We start from the raw sequence: 24,172 nt of genomic DNA on the forward strand, positions 1-24,172 counted from the left end.
AAAAAACACCTAAAGACACATCTCTTCCAGCAGTACCTGACCAGTCAAGAATAGCACTTATCATTCTATTCATTTTCTGTCTGTCTAATTTATTTATAATTTTTTTTTATTTTTTTTTATTAAAATTCTGTGCTAGATTAACTGAGACTTGTTACAGCACTTGCATACTGTTGCCCTTGACTGTTCTAGTTGCTTCTTTTGCTCTCATTTGTAATTCGCTTTGGATAAAAGCGTCTGCTAAATGACTAAATGTAAATGTAAATGTAGATATTCTATGGGGTTAAGGTCAGGCGAGTTTGCTGGCCAATTAAGAACAGGGATACCATGGTCCTTAAACCAGGTACTGGTTGCTTTGGCACTGTGTGCAGGTGCCAAGTCCTGTTGGAAAATGAAATCTGCTTCTCCATAAAGTTGGTCAGCAGCAGGAAGCATGAAGTGCTCTAAAACTTCCTGGTATACAGCTGCATTTACCTTGGACAATCAGAAAACACAGAGGACAAACACCAGCAGATGACATGGCACCCCAAACCATCACTGACTGTGGAAACTTTACACTGGACCTCAAGCAACGTGGATTGTGTGCCTCTTCTCTCTTCCTCCAGACTCTGGCACCCTGATTTCCAAAGGAAATGCAAAATTTAGTTTCATCAGAGAACATAACTTTGGACCACTCAGCAACAGTCCAGTCCTTTTTGTCTTTAGCCCAGGCGAGACTCTTCTGACGCTGTCTGTTGTTCAAGAGTGACTTGACACAAGGAATGCGACAGCTGAAACCCATGTCTTGCATACGTCTGTGCGCAGTGGTTCTTGAAGCACTGACTCCAGCTGCAGTCTCACCCTCATTTTTGAATAGGTTTTGTTTCACAATCCTGTCCAGGGTGTGGTTATCCCTATTGCTTGTACACTTTTTTCTACCACATCTTTTCCTTCCCTTCGCCTCTCTATTAATGTGCTTGGACACAGAGCTCTGTGAACAGCCAGCCACTTTTGCAATGACCTTTTGTGTCTTGCCCTCCTTGTGCAAGGTGTCAATGGTCGTCTTTTGGACATGATTCCCCATGATTGTGTAGCCTATAGAACTAGACTGAGAGACTATTTAAAGGCCTTTGCAGGTTTTTTGAGTTAATTAGCTGATTAGAATGTGGCACCAGGTGTCTTCAATATTGAACCTTTTCACAATATTCTAATTTTCTGAGATGCTTGGGATTTTCCTTAGTTGTCAGTTATAATCATTAAAATTAAAAGAAATAAACATTAGAAATATATCAGTCTGTGTGTAATGAATGAATATAATATACAAGTTTCACTTTTTGAATGGAATTAGTGAAATAAATCAACTTTTTGATGATATTCTAATTATATGACCAGCACCTGTATATTCGTGTTATCTACATTATATGCACTTATGCGCCGATTGCCAACAAAACACAGACATTTGATGCACTTTCACTCACCGCCTGCGGTTTCAACTCATTACCAGGAACAAACAAACACTTGCAGAACTCCGGGAAAACAAACTGCATCCACTGTTTCCTTAATGCTGGGTTATTTGGGACGCTGAACAAGGTTATCTTTCCCTCACGACCAAAAACACACTTCTTTAGTGACATTGTTGATTTTGTGGTCTAAAAACAGAATGAGAGCGCTGCCGACGGCTTCTGTAACCCAAAACGAAGCTCGTTGCTGGCCGTGCTCTTGCTCTCGCTCTGGTTGATGTGCATGCGCTCATCCGGGAGAAGTGACCATACAAGGAATTCCGCCCTTTATGACGACATACAAGGACAAAACTTTCCGAAACTTGTTCGAATCCTGAAGGAGTGGCACAGAAATACTTTGTCATATGTCCAAATAATTAAAAGTTATTTTTTGGCCATGTTTAGTACGAGAATCCAACTCTTTAACACTGTAAATAAGTCACAATACATGAAATGGCATTAGACCCCCCCCCTTTAAAGTTGTACATTGAACTGAATAGAAACCATTTCCCAGTTGCTCTTCATTTCCGCTCGGTGACACTGGAAAAGGATGCTGTCCAAACAGCTGTTGGACAGATTTATGTTTTCCTACAACTGCGTTCCATCTTCTGTCTTAGGCAGTTTCATGTCATTCTGTTGGCGAGCAGCCATGACTTGGATGTGCAAATGAAAATGAAAATTTGAACCGAAGAAGCCTTTAATAACCTTCAAAAAAATACTTCTTGAAATGAATTAAGCCAACTCTTGCATTAAAAGGCATGTATAATAATTAATAATACTAATATAATATAAAATTAATAAAACACATTCCCAGAGTACCTTTTAATGGTTATCAACCTTGAAAAGTTCTCGCTTCTGGAAATGTGTATATTACCCGTGGGATCTGTTCTTAAAAAGGCTTTGAGAATGAAAGATATGCTATTATCATGAAACTTCACATGCATTAATTACATTTCAGGGTCATGTGACTCAACCAGCAGAGCGCTACAATCCTCTGAGCACCGATTGTATAGCACATTCGCAATATAATACATGTACTTTCCATTTACATATATGGCTGTGTGGCAAAACCTAGTGGGCTGCCAACCTAGATGGTAAAAATGGTGTATAGGTAGACAGCACATTAGGTATTAAGGAATAATGCTGAGTGTTGTTGAGGTGATTAGGATCGTAACTATCAGGGATTGTTATTTGCTGTTGAGGAGAGGTCAGAGATGGAGCTTGTTGTAAATGTGAGGGATGGACACCTTGTTTGGGTTATTGGGCAGAACTGAACCTGACTGTCATGGCCTTGAAGGCTAAATGAATGAGTTAAATCACAATCAGTCTTTTAGCCAATCACATTTAAGCTCGCTTGAGGTGATAGTTGAGTTAGATAATACACGTTTGTGTGACTAGTGTATTTGAACACATATTTGGAAATAAGCCTAAACTTGACACTAACTTAACGTAAACTTGTCCCTCAAATTTGATTGGTTGATTGGAATGCTGTTTCCGGATCATCAACATTGTCTGTCTGTCTGTTTATCTATCTAAAAGTGTTTTATAATCACAAATTTTAAACTGTACACATTTTTTGTAAGGAAGGATGTATATTTATTTCATTCTGTGTAACACAAAATGCTTTTTTTTCCCCATACAATGAGTTGACTTTCATTACTTGGACAAAAACATTAATTAAAATATTTTGGTAACACTGAAGTTTAGGGTCCATTTCTCACTAGTTGCTTGTTAGCATGCATATTACTAGAATATTGGCTGTTTATAAATAATTATAAAGCACATATCAACGCCTTATTCTGCATGACCATATTACATCCCTAATCCTACCCAATAACTAAACTTAACAACTACCATACTAACTATTAATAAGCAGTAATTAGGAGTTTATTGAGGCAAAAGTCTTAGTTAATAGTGAGAATTTGACCATAAACTAAAGTGCGACCAATATTTTCCTTTGTGTTCCACAGAAGAAAGAAAGCCATTAAGGTTCAGAATGACATAAAGGCCTCCTTTATAAGTGATGACCGAATGTTCATTTTTGGGCAAACTGTCCTTTTATATGTCCAAATGGCATGAGTCTATGAAACCTTCTAAATTATGTATTTTGAGCCTAATATCACTTATGACCCCATGCTATTAGAATTGATTAAAAAGGGATATTTCCTAGATGTATGTGCTGAAACGCTTTCTTATGAGCTTTTTCAGTCCCGGACAACCCTTCCAGCTAGAATATTTTTCCTTCTTTTTGTTTTGCGTGATTGCCACACCGTGAAACCTGACTTCACGGATGTTTAGCGTTAGGCATGGTCGCAGATTGTAGTGGCACAGCACCTCTGTGGTCTCACAAACACTCCCAGCATGCCTGTCTGCAAATACTCCTTCATGGAGTGGACGATGCTTTATCATCCCTAACATTCACAACTCGGGAGGACAGGTTAAATGTGTTGTTTTTCCACACCGATTTGTTGTTCTTTGACTGGGACATGCAGGGCTGAGCTGGGCACAGTCGCATACTGGGGAAATTAAGATGTTTTGGTCACACTTTAGTTTACGGTCCAATTCTCACTATAAACTAACTATTAAAGGGAAAGTTCACCCAAAAATGAAAATTGGCCCATGATTTACTCACCCTCAAGTCATCCTGTATATGACATTCTTCTTTCAGATGAATAAAATTGGAGTTATATTAAAACATGTCCTGGATCTTCCAAGCTTTATAATGGCGGTGGATGGCTGTTCCTGTTTTGAAGTCCATAAAAGTGCATCTATGTAAAAAAGTCTCTGTAAATGTCATAAGTGCCTGAAGGCACAGATTTTCATTGGGTGTTGTCTTACAGTGGTGCTAAAAGTAGTGTTTTACTCTGCATGTGCGGATAAAGTGTTTAAAAGCATTCTTTGGTCATTTTTTATGCCTCTCAGGTCTGTAGATATAAATACAGAGCAAGGTGACACTTGCTTTTCTGCTGTCTTCACCTGCAAGGTATAATGGATTCCCATTTTGAATGTAAACCATGAGGGAGTGATGCAGCCTCTAATTATCAGCTGTTACTGGCTTGCAGTGAAGTGTATCAGATGCTTTGTGCTTGCCTCTGTGTTTGCAGAGCTTGCTGTTCAGGTTGGGGTATTATGCTGTTGAGAGCCGCTGTTGATTGCCAGCTTCCATCAGCTTGTGTTTAGATGGAGAGGTTTGATAAAGTTCTGCCATGAGCAGCAATTACCAGCCTTCCCCTTTCGGTTGCTGAGTGCTGCAGTCTTGTAGCCAGGGTGTTCCACACACACTAGAAACGCACAGCACTGTAAAATCGATACATCCAAACCGAGAACCCAGCCGGTACATCTTAACTTTGCACACATGCTCTGACGTCTATGCATTTTCAAACGCCGAGCAAAATGTTGTTGCTTGTTACATTTATTGGTGTGTCACTTTCACTTTTCAGTTTCCGCTCTAAAATGTATGCACGTGTTATGCAAAAACATCAGTATTCAAAGGATTCCTTACAAAGATTTTCATTATCATTGCAGTCATCTATTCAGCTTCAGCCTCAACTTTTACAATTTCATGATACAAGAGCAGAATGAAACAGGATCTGAATTGTAATAGTATTTTTTGGTTTTATTGTGCTTAAAAAAAGAGTGTCATGATTGCCTCTCTGACTGAATAGCAAGGCAACAGCCAAATGAGAAAACTGTGTTCAGTGGATGCATTGTAATTACAATCCAGATTGTGATAAGACATGGCAAATGTAATAACCTTATTCAGGTATTGCCGTGATGCTCATTTTTTTTTTGTGGACTTGGCTTCTGGAGTGTTTTTTTCTAGTCCTTTTCTCCAAAAATGATTCCAAAAGTTCTGCAGTAAAAAGTAATGAACCAAAGCATTCACTTGAATCACATGGTAAACTTGAATTTTAAGCTAATAAGAACAGTTGTGGCCAGAATTATTGGCACGCCTAGTAAATCTGATCAAAGATGGCTGTAAAAATAAATCTGCATTGTTTATTTTTTTTATCTTTAATTAAAAAAAAAAAAATTGTAGAATGCGTATCAATAATACGAGTGTGCAATGTAGTGGAATGTATACGCCAAAAATGAGTTTTGGCGTGCATATGGTATGCAGTTTTTTACGTGCATATGATATGCACTTTATGGCGTGTATATGACACGCTCTTGGGTACGGTGGCGGGTGGGAGATTTGTGCGTATAATACGCCATAAAGTGCGTATGAATGCGAAAAACTGCGTACCATATGCACGCCAAAACTCTTTTTGGCGTATACGTTCCATGACATTGCACACTCGTATTATTTATACCCATTTTCGTGTGATCGGGCTCTACTGTCTTGCTATGACTGTTTCACAGGAGTATAAATATGAGGAAACACAAATGCCAAATTCCTTTAATCATTCATCACAATGAGTAAAACCAAAGAATATAATTCTGATGTGCAGCAAAAGATTGTTGGGTTTTACAAAATAGAAAGCGGCTGTAAGAAAACAGCTAAAGCATTGAAAATGCACCATTAGGGCAATACTTCAGAAGTTTCAATCAACTGAAGATGTTACGAATCTGCCTGGAAGAGGACGTGTGTCTATATCGTCCTTATGCACGGCGAGGAGGAGAGTTTGAGTGGACAAAGACTCTCAAAGGACCACAGTCTATTTTTTTGCTGGAGGTCCTGGACATCTTGTTCTCGTGGTATCATGGATTCTAGCAAAAACCAACAGATCAAAAATCTAAACCTGATCACTTCTGCTAGAAATCTTAGAATGGGCTGTAGTTGGATCTTCCATCAGGACAATGATCGAAAACAAACATCAAAATCAACAGAAAAATGTGTCAGTGAGCACAAAATGAGCTTCTGCCATGACCGTCCCAGTCCCCTGACCTGAACACTATAGGAAATGTGTGGGGTGAACTGAAGAGAATCTGAAGGATCTGGAGAGGTTCTGAAGGAATGGTCTCTGATCTCTTGTCAGATGTTCTCCAAACTCATCAGGCATTTTAGAAGAAAACCCAGAGCTGTTATCTTGGCAAAAGGACATTGCAAAAAATATTTAATAAAAGGGTGCCAATAATTATGGCCAATGTGTTTTGGAGAAAAACGTTTATTTCATAATGTGATTTACCCCCCACTTTCAATTGTTTTACTTCAATGAAAGGATAGATTTTTGAGAATTTTTTGAATGTATCAAAAGATCAAAAGAATAAACAATACAGATTTATTTCTACAGCCATCTTTGTTCATATTTACCAGGGGTGCCAATAATTCTGACCACAACTGTATATGAAAATGGAAAGTACATGTTTTTAATGAGGTAACAAACTACCCATCCCATAAACCATTGTCATTGCAAATTATTTAATCAAAGAAAAAACATAGGTAGAAAATTAAAGGATTAATGTGTCAAATAACTCAAGTAAATATAGCAGTAGTTTAGAGTGTAGGGAGACGTCATTTGCAATTGTTTTGTTGTGATTACATAATTTGCAATGCTTATCTGTAATGAGATGTTGTTGATGTTTATTTTTTTTTTCATTTTGTTCATTGTCTTCTCTGATTGGTGGATTTCTCTCCAGGATTATGGGTAGTGCAGTTCTTTATTAGGAACTTGGTTTTTAAAATGTTTTTTTTTTAATTGTTTTTTTTAAATGCCATCAAAATCACTCTGTCATTGCTCAGCAATTTCAAAGCTCCAGTAGACATTTCTTATAAGGTTTTCATGTTGTTTGTATGGAGAAAATGAGTAGGATATGTATTTCTGCTGCGCTCTATTGTAAGGCTTGTATCTGTTCTCTCTTGGTTACAGCGCAGGGTCAGAACCTGGTGACGAATAATGTCTCAGTGGTCGAGGGCGAGATGGCTATCATCAGCTGCCGGGTGAAAAACAACGACGACTCCGTCATCCAACTGCTCAACCCCAACCGACAGACCATCTACTTCAGAGACGTTAGACGTAAGCAGTACTGACTTCTCTTTCATGCTCTCTTCAGTTCACGGCAGAAAATGTCATAATCCACCCAAAGCCTGCATTGTTTTGGCAGAACATTCCAATTTTACACAACAAAATGGCCCAGCAACCCCATGCAAATTCATAATTTGGCTGCTCGGCACACCCTCCTATCGTTTAAAAGAGCAGCAAGGCATTGCATTGTTGACAAGGTCCTTTTCAATAATTGAGTGACAGAGTGTAATTGTGTCAGGCTGATTAGAGTCCTCTGAGCGGACCGTTTAGATTCCAGCCTTGAGATTGTTTGGAAGCTCAACGGCGCTCTGCATGCAAAGTGTATAATCTTGCCTTCTCTGCTAAATAAGGGCCTTGATGAGCTGCTAAGTGACGGTCTGACCCATGATCCGAACCTAGTTTAGCTAATGTGTGGAAATAACCTCCTCATTCCCTCCTATAAAGCGTTCCCCATATGAATAACTCCTATGGCAATCTAAGATGAGCGGATGATAACACACTGACGGTTTTGAGAGGTATTTTATGACATTTCAAATGCAATTTACATGTGCAGCTGGCCTATCTCTCCGCGGGATCCCGTTTCCTGCGGTTTGAGTAAATATTCAAGGACGTTTGAAGTATTTGTAGACATCTTGTTCCTCTTGTCAAGTAAATGTTGAAGTAATACTCTGATAACATTGTGGCAACAGACGTTTTTAAAGATGTTTTGTTTTCCCAGTTGCTACTGGGATTAATGCGTGTTCTTTATTTATGCGTGGCCATATGTCTGTTATGCAGTTCTTCTACTCGACCTTTCGGCCAAGATTTCCTAGCTTCAGGGAAAAACGGGGTCATTTTACACCCCCTTTCTTCAAAGAAACACGGTGATTGAATAGTGGAGTTAGAAACACATTTACGTAATGTTATAATTCCGCTTGCTCACTCGTCTCAACATTCGAGCGAGAACAGAACGCATTGATGAAAGGTCAGGTTGGAATTTTGTCATGACTTTATCTAATTTAATTAATGTGTTGGTGGTACCAAATTCTCCTAGTGGGCATATTTTAGTGCCAATTACACCCGACATAAGCTTTCCGATCTGTGAGAGAGGGAAAGGGAGGATATGGGTTGGGGTTTAGGGGAGGAAGATAGACAGAAAAAGAGAGAGAGAGCGCTCTAGCCGCAAGCTCTGACATTATTTCTATGGATGTGACTGGAGGGATGCTCAGCCTTCAATCTCTTTAATGCTGTAATGTATTATTCTGTCTAATGTTTACTGGGCTGCCAGCTCTGTTTGTGAAAAGTATGACCACTTGAACAATTCATAGTTTTATCCCTTCAGCACAGATGGCTGGCACTGTGCATTCAAAATGACACAAGAATGTGAATGTGTCTTAGCGTATATAGCATGCACCTGTGGATGCCGGCCAATGATATATTGCACAGTGCGCTTCGTTATATATTAGCATTATGATTCCGCGGTGGTTTATTGTTTCCGCTGTGGAGCGATGGCTAAAGTTTTATCACATTACATTCAGACTGCTATTCTCATTTCCTGTCACTTATGCTAGAGCTGCTCTATAAGCCTTTTAAGAGCAACTTAGAATTATACAGTGACGGCTGGAGAAATTGTCATTTTCATTTTCTCAAGACTTAATGATATTCGCTACAAATTACATTTTACAGCTCAAAGATATTTTTGTCACTTTTTTAGTGCACTTCCTTATCGGTACACTGAAGTGAACTAAATTATAATAAGATTAATGCCAAGAGGATGATGACTGTTTCAGTGTCATTTTATAGTGTCTACTGTACATACCACATACTGTTACCCTCTCCTCGGAAACTTCATTCACTTGGGATCTTTGGGTAAAATTTGACCCACATTGCGAGTCATTAAAATTTCACGACCTCATTATTAGGGTACGACAGGTCTCACCTAAAGGAAAATGTCTTTTTTTTTCTAAAAAAAAAATATATAAAAGAACTTTGGGACACAGCTTTGTCCCCTTTCTCATTTCTTTCAATCACTTTTGGCACTTTATAATACTTCATATATTTTAAAACTATTTCTGTATTATTCTACTCTTTGTAAATGGATTATATGTAGTTTACAAATTCTGAATATATATTATAGGCATATTAATTATTTTTTGGTAACACTTTACAATAAGGTTGTATTAGTTAACATTAGGTAATGCATTAGTTAACATGAACTAACCATGAACAACACCTCTGTTCAACATTAGTTAATCTTTGTTAACGTTAGTTAATAAAAATCCAGCTGTTCATGGTTTGTTCATGTTAGTTCACAGTGCATTAACTAATGTTAACAAGATTTTAATAATGCATTAGTAAATGTTGAAATTAACATTAACAAAAGATAAATAAATGCTTTACAAGTGCAGTTCATTATTAGTTCATGTTAACTAATGTAGTAAAGTGCTCCCTTTATTAATCACTAAAAGCTGTCACTCATTCAATGAACACAATCTCACAAAGTTCCGTTATATTAATCAGTGAAGCTGACGGCACAATGAATCTCTTATTTATAATGTCTACAATTCGAGAGGATTAGCGTGCGTGCAGAACTCAGCACTGGACAACAACTCGATCAGTGAGTGGATTCTAACTAAAACACCTGTGATTGGCCATTGCGTTGTGGAAAATCAACAAACATGTCTGTGATTGGCTACATTACTCACTGAAGCGAAAACACGGAAATTGAATCATTTGACGAGCGCAAAGACAGGTACGCACTGGATCTTTTGTCTACTCTTTTTCACTAATATTATGCTATTATTACGAAGAAAACCTAGAGCAGTTATGGGCAGCTTTTCCCTTTTAAAAGCACTATCAGTAGCAGAAGCAGCAGGCGGCAGTGGTTTGTGTGAGAAAATTACACGCTATTATCAAGTCCGTCTCCCTCGGTCTGGAGGGGGGCACAGGGATACCCATGGGGTCCGTGGCCAAGCCTACTCGACCCCACCCCCCTCTTGCGCCGGGCCTGGTTTTGTGTGTTTTTCATGGCATTCACACTATAATCCAAGCTGCCTCTCAGTCTTTTTGCCACTCAGTGGGGCGTAACCGCAGTCACTCCAGCTGACGGTGACGTCACGTGCCTCCCCTCCTTACAGACGTGATGTAATGACGCAAAGTGCTTGAATTTCTTGAATTCATGCTTGAATTTCCCGCGGAAATCCACCTAAATACCACTCTAATTATAACCCATTATTACAAGCTTACCTTGGTGAATGGGGCTAGGGTAAGGAGATAGTTTTGAATACTGGCTTGTTGTGTACTTGCTCAAATTGATATTGGATCATTTTTAACCATTAAAAATTATGGACTGCAGCTTTGAATTTCACAAATACTGTAAAGCTCTTTTGTCACTGGAGAAGTCAATATGGGTCCACTTTGCAAATATGTCACAAAAACATTTATTCACCCCCACTTGTGCCAAGCTTTTTGTTGCAGTCCTACAGGTGTTTGGAAAAAGTGCTGTGGTGTTTTTGTTTTGTTTGTTTTTTTCATGTATCTTACGAGAAAAAAACAGCCTTTTAGGGGGCTTAAAACAGCATGATGCTTAAAAAAATGTGACACGTGCTGGCAAAATGAGTCGCAATGAACACATTTTCAACAATTTGTTGTCATTTTCACAGTCTCTATTAAAAACCTTCAAAATGATGTATGATTTGTTGGAATAAAAAAAAAAAAAAAAGACAGCTACACCTGTTTGAAGTCAGTTTTGAAAAAACATTAATCTACAAACACAATCTTAACATTAAACATTTTCTGAAGGTTCCCAAACAAAATCCCTGCTAATAACACCAAATATCTATAGGAAAAATATATATTCAACTTTTTTCTCCATGATACTACAATTGTTGATTAACATTAATGAAATGGGTAGCGTATATATTCAGACCTGTAATGCACGGATCTATAATGCTTTTTCCCAACAGTTAACCAAACTGATTCACAACAAATTCACATAAGACAAACAACAAGACATAACAGATTTGTGTGATTTGCTTGTGTGCATACTCGCTAAGACAGATATTTTGAAATTCTGTGTATATGTATATCAGGATTGTGCGCACGCTTCGGACGTGTCAGTCAGCGCGAGTAAGATCATTTTGTTTACATCAGCATGAGTTTGAAAATCACATTTCATTGGTTCAGACTCATGCCATCGAGAAGTCGCTATGAATATTCACAAAGTTGGAATGCTGCACTTTAAAATGATAGCAAACTTGTGCTGAAGGGAAGCGTCAGAAGTGAGCAGAGAAAAGTCATTTTTCATGGACAAAGGAAAGGTACTCCTCTCAGAAAACACACAAATAAAGATACTTTTAAATTTGTAATTGCTATTTGGAGCATTGGGATTACTAGACGAGGGCTTAATGAACTCATTTTTGTGAAAACCTCACAATCGACATTACCTGAAACTCGAAATTAGCCTGTGCGCATTCCGACTCATTTTGCCAGCATGGGTCTCAAATGACATGCAAAGTTTCTCGGGGTAACACAAAAGTTTTACAAAACAAATTCATTGGATTAAATTTAGTTTTTCTCCCATTGTATTTTTTCCCATCATATTGTCTCTTTAGGGGCTCTGTAGCTTTAATTGTGTTTATAACAAATAATTTCATGAAACTCTAGATGGCGCAGGATGATAGGTCCTAGCAGTCACATCGTTCTCTATAGGGCACAGCTGATTGGTCCCTGCTGTATCAGTAGCCGATGAGCTCGTTGCTCAACATTCAACTACTTGGTCAGTGTTTGCTGTAGCAGTTTTCAGCGTGTTTAGAAACCCCCCATCTTCCCCAGCTCCACCTGTATAGATCTGCTATTCATATATAATTCATATATGCTATATTTTGCAGCAGCATGTCTTACTTGCTCATAACAGCGTGTCGTGTATGTATTGGCAGTAGCAGGTCCTGTACTTGCTCTGAAGCAGTGTAGCAGATCTATTCTGCCAAGACCAAACATAATAACATTGTCATATCTATTACCATGTCAAACACTCTGAGAGTTGTCATGACAAACATTTTGATATTTTTGATATTTAAAATGAATTTGTTGCCAAGAATAGGTCACAAATGGCTCAAAGACGATGGAAGGGTTCAAATGTGGCCATATATCCTCATTACAGGCAATACGCTGTACTTTATTGTTGTTCCATCAACATAAGAGGATATATGCTGTTTTGTAAGACAATCCAATTTGTATTTGTTTCATCTAACATGCTACATGTAATTTCCTGAGCCCCTTCTCTTTTCATTCTCCAATCTGTGTGTCAATTTGAGATAGTAAGCTAGGACAGCTGAAGAGCATCTCAAGCCAGCTGGGACACAGAACAATCAGATTCACTCACTGTCAACCTCTGATGCTTTAGAATTTATAATGCCCTCTAATGAGCCCCGTTCATGTGCAGGTTTGCTTTTCAGAGATTTATATTCTTCATATCCTGCAAGACTTCTGCAGCACTTCTAAAATCGCACTGTACTGATGTGGAGGAATTACAGTCCTCCGGCATTACCTTAAGTCTGAAGTCATAGATCTGTTTGATGCATAGTGCATAAACTCCCCATATCAATTGCAATTCAGTCCGAGCACTAAGAAAATCAGCCCTTTCATTTCTCACCCACCATCTTTTTTGCTCAAAACAAGCTTGCCTCATCATTATTCTTAGAGGGGACTTCCAAATGCTTCCCAGGTTCAGGGTTTGGATTAAGAGGGGGTTCTTAAAATGCACCATCAAAGGTCTTTAAACTTCTGATGGAGTTGCTCAATTAGAGCTTTGACTTCTTGAACTTCGAGCGTGATTTTTGAGTTCGCTCATTTAATGAAACTCCCCAGAACTTTAGGATACAGCATTATATAACAGTTAGTTTTGGTCCTCGAATCTGATTGGCTGAGCAGCATTCCAAGAGTTCATTGGGGAAGTTCACACAGAAAACGTTTTTCCATTCCACTGCGCTACCGTCTCGTGCACAACACATAGTAGTTCCGCATGTCGCAAATATTCCCTCATAATCTGTTATTACTCCTTCTTTTTAATTGTCGTATTTTAATAATAGGCCATCTAACAGGCTCTGTTTTTGTTGACATTTTCATTTTTATTCACAAACTTGGCGTATAAACTAGATTATGTATTTATTTATTTATGAAGAGAAAGTCGAACAGAGAATGTGGGTCACTTTTAAGGTTTCATTATGAATGTTTGTCCAATAAATCGCGATAAGCCTTATTACTTTTGATATGAAACAAAATGGACAGAATTTGAAAGCTGAGACTTTATCACAAAATTCAAACAATAAATACAGTTTTGGTGTTTTAATGCTTTTAATGTGGTGCGAGAGATCACTGTAGCGCCTCAGTTCAAGCAGAACGGAGCACGAGTGAACGCGATCATCCCTTCCTCTTTACTACGTTACAGAACGAATTAAGCATGAATTAACATCAGAAAATATGTTGAAAGTTGCAGTCCAACCGAAATCCATCTTTTGGGGGTGTTGGAGCTGCAATATCGTATGTACGGGGGTGGAAATCAATCCATGGAAAAAAAATTTACCCTTGGCAACAACTTAAAAGTAGCCCAATTCCTTGGGAAAACCACAAACTTGACAACACAGCTCGCAGCCACCGCACTAGCCATTATTTTAATCGAAGGAGATGTAGGCATGTTATCCAACCATTAAAGTTGGATCGCAGTTGAAATAAAAATTTTAGTGTTTTAGCATTTAGTATGACTGTGTTAGCCTTAAAGGATTAGTTCACTTTTAAATAAACTTTTGCTGATAATTTACTCAAGATGTCCATGTCTTTCTTTCTTCAGTCGAAAAGAAATTAAGGTTTTCCTTAGGTTTTAAAACATTCCATGATTTTTCTCCATATAATGGACTTCAATGGGCTCCAAACGGTTCAAGGTCCAAATGACAGTTTCAGTGCAGCTTCAAAGGGCTTTAAACTATACCAAACAATACCAGACAATGAATAAAGGTCTTATCTAGCGAAACGATCAGTTTCTGCGAGAAACCGAGCAGTATTTATGCTATTATTTTACCTCTTATCAGAAGAACGTGATCATCTCTGAGCTCCGCCATAACTTCCGCTAAGTGAGGTCAAAATACGAGCGTGGTCATAGATGTATACGTAGATGCCTCATTAGCGCCTGCACGGATCAGTAGAATGAGGCATCTACAATCGATATATCTATGACCATATTTTGACCTCACTTAGCGGAAGTTATGGCGGAGCTCAGAGATGATCACGTTGGATGACATGGGGGTGAGTAATGCTGGGTACACACCAAAAGATAATCGGGCTGATTTTGGGCCGATTTCCCCCCTTCCGACAATCCTAGCTTTGTCCCGATTATCTTGATGGTTCTCAAGATTATCTTATCAGATTTTCCTGTTCGGAAGAACGTCGGAGCCGTCCCGATCACGAATCGTAAATATTCAACATATATGTGTATATTAAAATTTATATGTGTATATTAAATATTAATATATATGTGCTCAATAGGTAACACTTTACAATAAAGTCTCACTAATTAATGCATTAACATCAACAAAGAGCGAATAACTAAATTTGTACAGATTTTTTTTTTTTTGATAATGTTATTTAAAAAAGCTACTGTTAGTCAGTGTTAGCTCAGGTCCATTAAATAATAGTTACAACTTTTGATATTAAATGCTGAAATTTACATTTAACTAAGATTAATACATGTTTTAGAAGTATTTTTCATTGTCAGTTTGTTAGAGAATTAAATAATGTTAAATAATGGAGCCTTATTGTAAAGTGTGTGACTGAATAACAATCAGAACACATTCAAACAATAACTAGGGCATGTAATTTAGTCCAGGTTAAAATATAAAATGTTTAAGTTTGTAAATGAATAGCCTTAAGTCTTTAAGTATTAAGTTGGTTGTCTGATGAGCACCGTGGCGAACACAGAAAACGTTTTGTTTACGAGGATTACCGGGGAAACGGCTGCATTTCTGCTGTTCCGTCAGCGCCCTCTGCTGTCAGAGATTGAGTGTGCGTTTCATTCAGGACATTTCCTTCTGCCATGTGCTCGGCTCATGCACGTTAGGTTTTGTTTACATCAGTGAGCGTTCCTCTTTGACGTATGGTTCATTTTAAACGGTTGATGGGTAAAGTATTCTTAAAATGCTCTGAATAATTTGTAAGAAATAATTATTCACGGTATTTTGAAGTGCCCACGATAACAATATTGTGCATGTTCATTATTGCGGTATATCGTATTACTGTTTACCGGCACATGTCTAGTTTCAAGGCACTTCAGTGAGCCTTTAATGGCAAGGAAAGCCGCTTATACTTGGGAGTGGCCTTGTACGAGGTGTTTGTAGGTGTTTCTCAATCCTAGCTACTTCAAGGTCTTGATAAAGTGTGGCATTTCCTTGTTGTTTAGAATCCAGTATTCCTGTAATTCTTTAAAGAATTATCAACTTTTACATACGCCAGGGTGAAAAGATTTCCATCGCAATTTAGCGAAATAGAATTTTTTTAATTGCATGAAAAACCACCTCATGTGAGCGTAATTTTTTTTTTGCGATATATGGGAGTGAAATTGGCGTGTTTCCATTTGGCGTATTTTCAATCGCAATTTCAATTTACACAATTTGAAGGGTAATGAAAACGCAGCTAATGTCACGTAACTCAACTCAGAAAAGCCATTCGTTGACCATTAACTTGATAGTTAGTCAGCAAGTGCGCACTCACCACCAAGTGGACAGAGGTGAAAATTACAGTTACAAGTTACAATCAGATCACCCTCACTGTGATCTGTCAAAATGACAGAAGGCTTTTAGATTATTTCCGTCACAGCTAAAAAAAAATTATGTCTATGACGGAAATTTCGGTAATGCGACCTGTGCTCTTAGCCTTGCGCTTTTTTCATTCCACTGGCGTGTGTATCACATTTTTAAAAGCAAAAACGCATTTTGTGTAAACTGGCCCTTTTGCTGCACTGAAAAAAAAAACTGAAAAAGGATTTACTTTGAAACTATTTTCACTCAGAAATGTCTAGTATATTTCACAAATAATGGCAAGTAACACATTGAATTAAAAGACTGAAATATATATATATATTTTTTTGTACAACTGACCCTGATAATCTGTTTTATGTATAGTCCTGCTATGAGTAACCCACTTCAACAACCTTGAATTTGTGAATATGTAATTTTTGCCAAAATAAATTGCGAGATGTATGATATTCCATCATGTAAGCAAAGTCAACAGTGATTACAAGGTGTTTGGCTTCATTTCTTTGACATGTTCTAGATGATTAGTCATTTCTTTGGTTAGACGTCTATTAAATCTTCAGTGACAGCCCAAATTTGGCCTTGTTTCAGCCTAGACGTCAGAGCTGTGTTTGGACGGCTATTAGATGTCTTTAAAACGCAAAATTGCTTGCTGGGTATTTAAATGTTGTATAACCTACTTCCCCCCTCATGCAAATCTGTAATCCTCACTCTTTATGTTTTCTCAGCCTTGAAGGACAGTCGGTTTCAGCTGGTTAACTTCTCAGACAACGAGCTGCTGGTGTCGTTGTCTAACGTGTCGCTCTCGGACGAGGGGCGGTACGTCTGCCAGCTCTACACGGATCCTCCGCAAGAAGCCTATGCAGACATCACAGTGCTGGGTATGACGTCTACCTACAGAATGCTAAACTCCTGATTATCGATTGACCTCATTGATTCGTACACTCAATTGAACTTGTCTAATTGAATCTCACCATGACACAATATCAGCCAATTACTCTCATGCCGTTTCCAATAACACAATTCAAACAAAAAGGAACAGATGTTGCGCTATTGATATTGGTAGATCGCTTTTGGCAGGCGTATTGACTGAATTCCTCTTAGATGTTGAAAAGACTACATCGAGCGATTCTGGAGTTAGCTTTGTGCGGCTCTTGCGTTGAATGACACTAACGTTAGAGATTTATTATGCTGTGTATTTGGACATCCTGGAGAGCTGAATGGACTTGAGTGCTCTCTAAAGTAGCGTGAGTTTTATGAGGATATGCGTTCCGTCACAGCATGGACTCTTAACCACAGGACATGAAAGCATGAGGCAAGATATTAGAAAAAGAGCCCTCAAATGGCAGCTCTTGTAGTGACAGACGCTCTAGTGCCATCAGCAAAGCACCATATGAGCTAATGTGCTATGAAAAAGTGAAACACGAGTAAAACAGCTTGTCAACTGGTTGAGTGGTTCTGGCACAGTCCAAATACACAATGGGATCATCGAAATACAGTAATGCTTCTGTGTGTAGCTCTAACTGTTTCAGAGATGGCTTAAACAAATTGATTGTTGCTAATCTAGCCATGATGTTCATCAGCCTAAATTAGCTAATGAAGCTGGTCAGAATCCCAAAGTACCCAAATGACCTCTTAAACAAGCCATAGACCTTCTTGACCATGCAGGGAGACCTCTTTTTTTTCCGAGAAAGGATAGCTTAAACCAGGGGTTCCCAAACTTTTTCATCCCAGGACCCACCTAGACAAGTATAATCTGTCTCAAGACCCACCAAAATAATTTTAAAGGGGTGATGAATTGAGAAATCAACTTTCCCTTGAGCCTTTGATATACAAAAGTTTGTGATATAAGAAAGTTTCCGAGCTGAAAACTTCCTTGTTAGTCAAAGAAAAGCCAGGCCCAGAAATTATTGACACCAGGCCCAGAAAACGAGAGATCTCAGAATATGTCGACCCTTGACGTCATCGTATGCTGAAACGCCGCCTCAATAGATAAATATGTACGCCTGATTCTGTAGCCCCGCCCACCGACTTATGGAGCTAAATGGATCGCGCTACCAAGCAATTTCGGTACAATCCGAGTATTTTTCGGATTGTACCGAAAAATACAATTTTGGAAGTTTTGTTCATGCTGTCAGCAACGTACTTGGCGCGCACGTATATCCACCGATCGGGCAGGCCAAGTGATATAAAATAACATTCATATTAATTGTTGGTAGATGAGAGATAAATAGGGTTGGGAATCGTGAGAAATTTTCCAGTTCCGGTTCCGCCTAACGATTCCGGTTCCGATTCCGGGTTCCATTAAAATTATTAAACAAATAGTGGTAAAGGAAAAAGGCACAATACGCAACTCAAACAATCCTTTTTGTGTTTATACTTGCTCTAAAATTAATTTACAGGTTGGCAATGTCAAAAAAGTCCTGTACTGTACATATATTACAGTATTAATTAAGCCATTCTTGCAACACATTTTTTTTCAAATGAACACCTCTGAAATTGTCTTATTACATTTTATCTCTCTGTCTCTGAATAAAACCAAGTTATAAATTATATTTATTAGTTATATTTATTAATTAGTTGTATATTAATTTAATAGTAATTCAGTTATTCAGTGAACTTGTAAATAATAAATTGCAATTCAGCATTGCAAAGGTAATTGTGCCTATATATATATATATATATATATATATATATATATATATATATATATATATATATATATATATATATATAATATATAATATATAAATCTGGTATAAGCCCTGAGGCACTCTGTGCTGTAGCAAATGTTTTGTCAAATTGCTAGTGCAGCCTCCTTTGCATGTTATTAACTTTTCACATGTTACATTTTGCTTCATTATCATTCATTCTTTGGAAATGAATCCATACTTGTGACTTTCTCTTCGCCATGCTGGTGGTTAACGAGAAAATATCTGACGCAAAACCGTAAATGTGTAGCGCGAGGGCTTTCAGGCTGAACTGCGTTACACTCCTGGAAGCGGCAGGCAACGTAATTAATATTCATGATGAGGTGAGCCAGGGTTGCCAGGTTTTTACAAAAAAAAAACACACAATTGCACAATCGCTTCAACCCACGGAAATGAAACAGCCCGCGGCAACAGTGGAAAGCGGGAAAGCGGGAAAACCACGGAGTTGGCAACACTGGCTGTCACTCGCTGTGATGAAGGTTCGATGTAGGGTAAGGAAGGAAGAAGACAGGGGTCGGCGTGACTGGGACACGTGCTCTTTATTTATAATATAACTCAGAATAACAGCGCTCACGGGCGCAAACAGCTCTCAAACTATAGCAGCTTTTAACCACTTTCTCCAGCATTCAATATTTCTTGGCACAGGTCAGGCAGATAGCAGCAGTGGTGTCCCAGTCCCTCTCTCTCTCCATCTCTCTCTCGCAGTGGCTTTATAGCTCTCTCCACGCCAATTACTGTAATCAAAGACAGGTGTTTTTAATCAGCGCTCAAGCCGCTTACTCACCGCTCGGATCCTTTCCTTCTCTCCGCCCGCAGACCTCGCGAAAACCACGCCCACCTCACCACATACCCCCACCGCACGACTCAGGCCGGGGAGCCATCCGGCCTGCAGCCCCCCCCCCCCATTCCTGGAGAGGAAGTCGGCCACAACCATCTGAGCACCCGGCCTGTGGACCACCTGAAACTTAAAGGGCTGAAGAGCCAGATACCACCGGGTGATCCGCGCGTTGGTATCTTTCATGCGATGGAGCCACTGCAAGGGGGCGTGGTCCGAACAGAGGGTGAAATCCCGTCCCAGGAGGTAATAGCGGAGAGTAAGAACGGCCCACTTGATGGCAAGACACTCCTTTTCTATGGTGCTGTACATCGTCTCTCTCTTAGAGAGCTTACGACTGATGTACAGCACCGGCCGTTCTTCACCCTCCACCTCCTGAGACAGGACAGCGCCCAGCCCTCGGTCCGATGCGTCAGTCTGCAGGACAAAAGGGAGAGAAAAGTCAGGAGCCGTTAATAGCGGTCCGCCACACAAAGCAGCCTTTATCTTGGTGAAAGCCTGCTGGCACTGCTCCGTCCACTGAACCGTATCTGGCACTTCCTTTTTCGTTAGATCAGTCAGCGGGCTGGCGAGGTCCGAATAATTAGGCACAAACCTTCTGTAATATCCCGCCAGCCCCAGGAACTGTCTAACTTCCTTTTTGGTCTTGGGTCTGGGACAGGTCGCAATCGCTGCCGTCTTATCAATTTGGGGACGCACCTGCCCGTGACCCAAGTGGAAGCCCAGATACCTTACTTCCACCCGCCCAATCGCACACTTCTTTGGGTTGGCCGTGAGCCCAGCCCTCCTCAGAGACTTCAGGACAGCCCGCAAATGCTGCATATGACGCTGCCAATCCCCGCTGTAGATGATAATATCATCCAGATAGGCAGCGGCATATGCAGCGTGCGGCCGGAGAATTCTGTCCATCAGACGCTGAAAGGTCGCTGGAGCCCCGAACAAGCCGAAAGGAAGGGTGACAAATTGGTGTAACCCGAACGGCGTGGTGAAAGCTGTCTTTTCTTTGGACAAAGGAGATAAGGGGATCTGCCAGTATCCCTTAGTTAAGTCCAGTGTCGAATAAAAGCGAGCAGCACCAAGCCGGTCCAGCAACTCGTCAACCCTGGGCATTGGATAAGCGTCGAATTTACACACCGCATTGACTTTTCTATAATCCACGCAGAAACGAACGGAGCCGTCAGGCTTTGGAACCAAAACGATCGGGCTCGCCCAGTCACTGTTGGACTCTTCTATTACCCCCATATCTAACATTGCCTCCAATTCGCTCTGAACTATCTTTTTTTTGTGTTCGGGCAAGCGATACGGGCGGCTACGAACGACCACACCCGGTTCCGTCTCAACGTGGTGATGGATGAGATTCGTTCGACCGGGAAGGGGCGAGAACACGTCGGCAAAATCTGTCTGCAACCTTTTCAAGTCGGTGAGCTGCGAGGGTGAGAGGTGATCTCCACCAAGGGCCAGGGCAGCGGATTTAGGCTTTGGGAGTGCCTCCGGTCCGAGATCCACCTCCCCGCTCACTACCGTCGCCAGCAACACCGACTCCGCCTCAGACCATTTTTTTAGAAGGTTGAGGTGATAAATCTGACGTGCCCCGCCCCTATCCGTACGAAGAACCTCATAATTGAGATCGCCAACTCGCCGTGTGACCTCAAAGGGCCCTTGCCACTTGGCGAGCAATTTAGAGTTAGATGTGGGAAGCAATACAAGTACTTTATCTCCCTGTGCAAATTGACGTAATCTAGAGCCCCTATTGTATTGCGTACGTTGTCTGTCCTGAGCCTGCAACAAATTCTCCATTGACAGCCGCCCCAAAGTGTGGAGTTTTGTTCTCAGGTCCAGGACATACTGAATTTCGTTTTTGCTATCCGAAGGTCCGTCCTCCCAAGTCTCCCTAAGGACGTCTAAAACCCCGCGGGGCTGGCGTCCATAGAGGAGCTCAAAGGGGGAAAACCCCGTGGAGGCTTGGGGGACCTCCCGTATGGCAAACAACAGAGGTTCTAGCCACCTGTCCCAATTTTTGGCATCTTCCCACACGAACTTCCGAATCATGGTTTTCAACGTGCGATTAAATCGTTCCACCAGATCGTCTGTTTGTGGGTGATAGACGCTCGTGCGGATCGATTTAATGCCCAGTAACTCGTATAGTTCGCGAATTGTACGTGACATAAATGCCGTGCCCTGATCAGTGAGAATCTCTTTCGGGATTCCCACTCGGGAGATTAACTGAAACAGTGCCGCTGCGACGCTCTTAGCGGAAATATTACGCAATGGCACTGCTTCAGGGTACCGTGTTGCGTAATCCACAAGAACCAACGCAAAGCGGTGCCCACGTGCAGACCGTTCTAATGGCCCGATGAGGTCCATACCAATTCTTTCGAAGGGGACCTGCATTAGAGGAAGGGAGCACAATGGTGCTTTTGGGGTGGCCGGAGGATTCACCAACTGACATTCATGACACGCGGCACACCACCTGCGCACGTTCTCGTGAATGCCCGGCCAAAAGAAGCGGGCCATGAGACGGTTTAGTGTCGCTGTCTGACCTAAATGTCCGGCCATTGGGTTAGAATGAGCCGCCTGGAAAAGCATTTCCCGACGGCTCCTTGGAACTAACAACTGGGTTGTATCTTGTTTTGACTGGGCATCTTGGGTTACCCGATACAACCTATCTTTGATGACCGTAAAATAGGGGTAGGAGAGCGGTTGGTCAGGTCGGAGAAGTCGGCCGTCGATGGAGCGGACCTGTTCGAACGCATGTTTGAGCGTTTCATCGCGGGACTGTTCCAGGGGAAAGTCATCGCGCTCAGAGAGAATAGTTCTCTGCAGAGCGCTCATTTCCCCTGAATCAGGTTCCCGAGGTCCCGGCTGAGCTTCCCCGAGCTGAACCACCGCGGTCCTGCCTCGGTCTCTCTTTCCCCAAGAGGCACCCGAGCATAAATAACCCATCAGTTTATTAAATGCCGGCCAATTCGTCCCCAAGATAATCGGGTGCCGGAGGTGCGGGTTAACTGCAACCTCAACACTATGCTTTTGTCCCCTAAAATGAATCTGAACCGGCAGCAGCGGATAATTCACCACTTCCCCGTGCACACACCGCACCTTAACCACGCGGCTATTAACCAAAGCCCGGGGTTGAATCAGACTCTGGTGGATGGAGGTCTGGTTACAACCTGAATCCACCAGAGCATGATACGTACCCCCCTTAATACTCACTGGTATTTGGTACAGGCCGGCCTGACCGGGGGCGGCTTGCGGCTCATCGGGGACCCGGATCAGCGTCCCGACCTCCATGACTGGACAGCGATCCACAAAGTGTCCAGGGTCCCCACAGCGCCAACAAGCCGGCCCAGACCTCACCGCTACCCTGGTGGCAGGAAGCGGCTCGCGCAATTGGCGTGGAGAGAGCGGAGGGGAAGAGGTAGCCGCAAAAGAGCCGGTGGGAATCCCCAGCCCTTTAGGCGGAGCCCGTGACGTCACCGGAGGCTCGGCTGGGGATCCCGTCCTCCACCTGGGCGCCAGTTTCGGGGCGGGGGCCCCTCGCGACCTGGGTAGAGAGACAGGAGCAGGAACAGAGGAGGAGACAAAAGGGAGAGAGAGAGAGGAGAGAGAGGCAGATGGTAGGGGTTCGCCGACCCCAGGGCACGCCACCATTTGGTCCTCCGCCAGTTGGATGGCCTGGTCCAGCGACGTCGGGCGGTGGCACTGGACCCACTGCGCAGTCTTCTTGGGTAGCTTGCCGACGAACTGCTCCAGTACCACGCGATCGATTACATCCTCGACGTCACTCCCCCCGGCCATCAGCCATTTGCGGCAGGAGTCCCGGAGCTGTTGGGCGAAGACGAAGGGTCGGCCGGACTCGTCGAGGCTCATGGTCCTGAACCTCTGACGGTGCTGTTCCGGGGACCGGCCGACCCGCTGTAGAATGGCCCTCTTCAGGTCCTGATAGACCAGGAGGTTCTGGACTGGCAGTTGGTGGGCGGCTACTTGTGCGTCTCCGGACAGCAACGGAAGTAGCCGCATTGGCCAGTCCACGGTGGGCCACCCCCGGAGCTCGGCGGACTTCTCAAAGAGGTCCAGGAACGCCTCAGGGTCGTCCTGGGGACCCATCTTCAAGAGGGGGACGGAAGCCGCCGGGTCAGATGATGAGTGGGGAGTGGCCTTATCCTCCCGGTCTATCCAGCTCCGGAACAGCTGGCGGTCTTCCTGCTGAGCCTGGAGGAGCAGCTCGAACTTCTTGCCCTGCTCCTCCCTCATGGCCAGCATTTGTTCATGTTGCTCTTGATGAAGACCTGCCAGCGAGTGGATGATGTCCGCAAACGGCGTACCTGACGGAGACTGCATGGCGGCGGCGTTGTTCTTCCCTCCCGGGTTTCGGCACCAGTGTGATGAAGGTTCGATGTAGGGTAAG

General features: G+C 41.7%; 1 protein-coding gene across 2 annotated transcripts in view; it reads left to right on the forward strand.

Annotated features, from left to right (window-relative positions):
- The window catches only part of cadm1b (cell adhesion molecule 1b), a 295,177-nt gene that overhangs the window by 171,360 nt on the left and 99,645 nt on the right, over positions 1 to 24,172 (forward strand). For both annotated transcript variants that reach the window (XM_079822635.1, XM_079822636.1), the window contains exons 2-3: positions 7,286 to 7,432; positions 16,950 to 17,102. In XM_079822635.1, coding sequence (XP_079678761.1) covers positions 7,286 to 7,432; positions 16,950 to 17,102 — 300 coding nt within the window. The remainder of the gene's footprint in view (positions 1 to 7,285; positions 7,433 to 16,949; positions 17,103 to 24,172) is intronic.

The sequence above is a fragment of the Gobio gobio genome (genome assembly GCF_949357685.1).
Source record: "Gobio gobio genome assembly, chromosome: 8".
In the NCBI taxonomy this organism is placed as follows: domain Eukaryota; kingdom Metazoa; phylum Chordata; class Actinopteri; order Cypriniformes; family Gobionidae; genus Gobio; species Gobio gobio.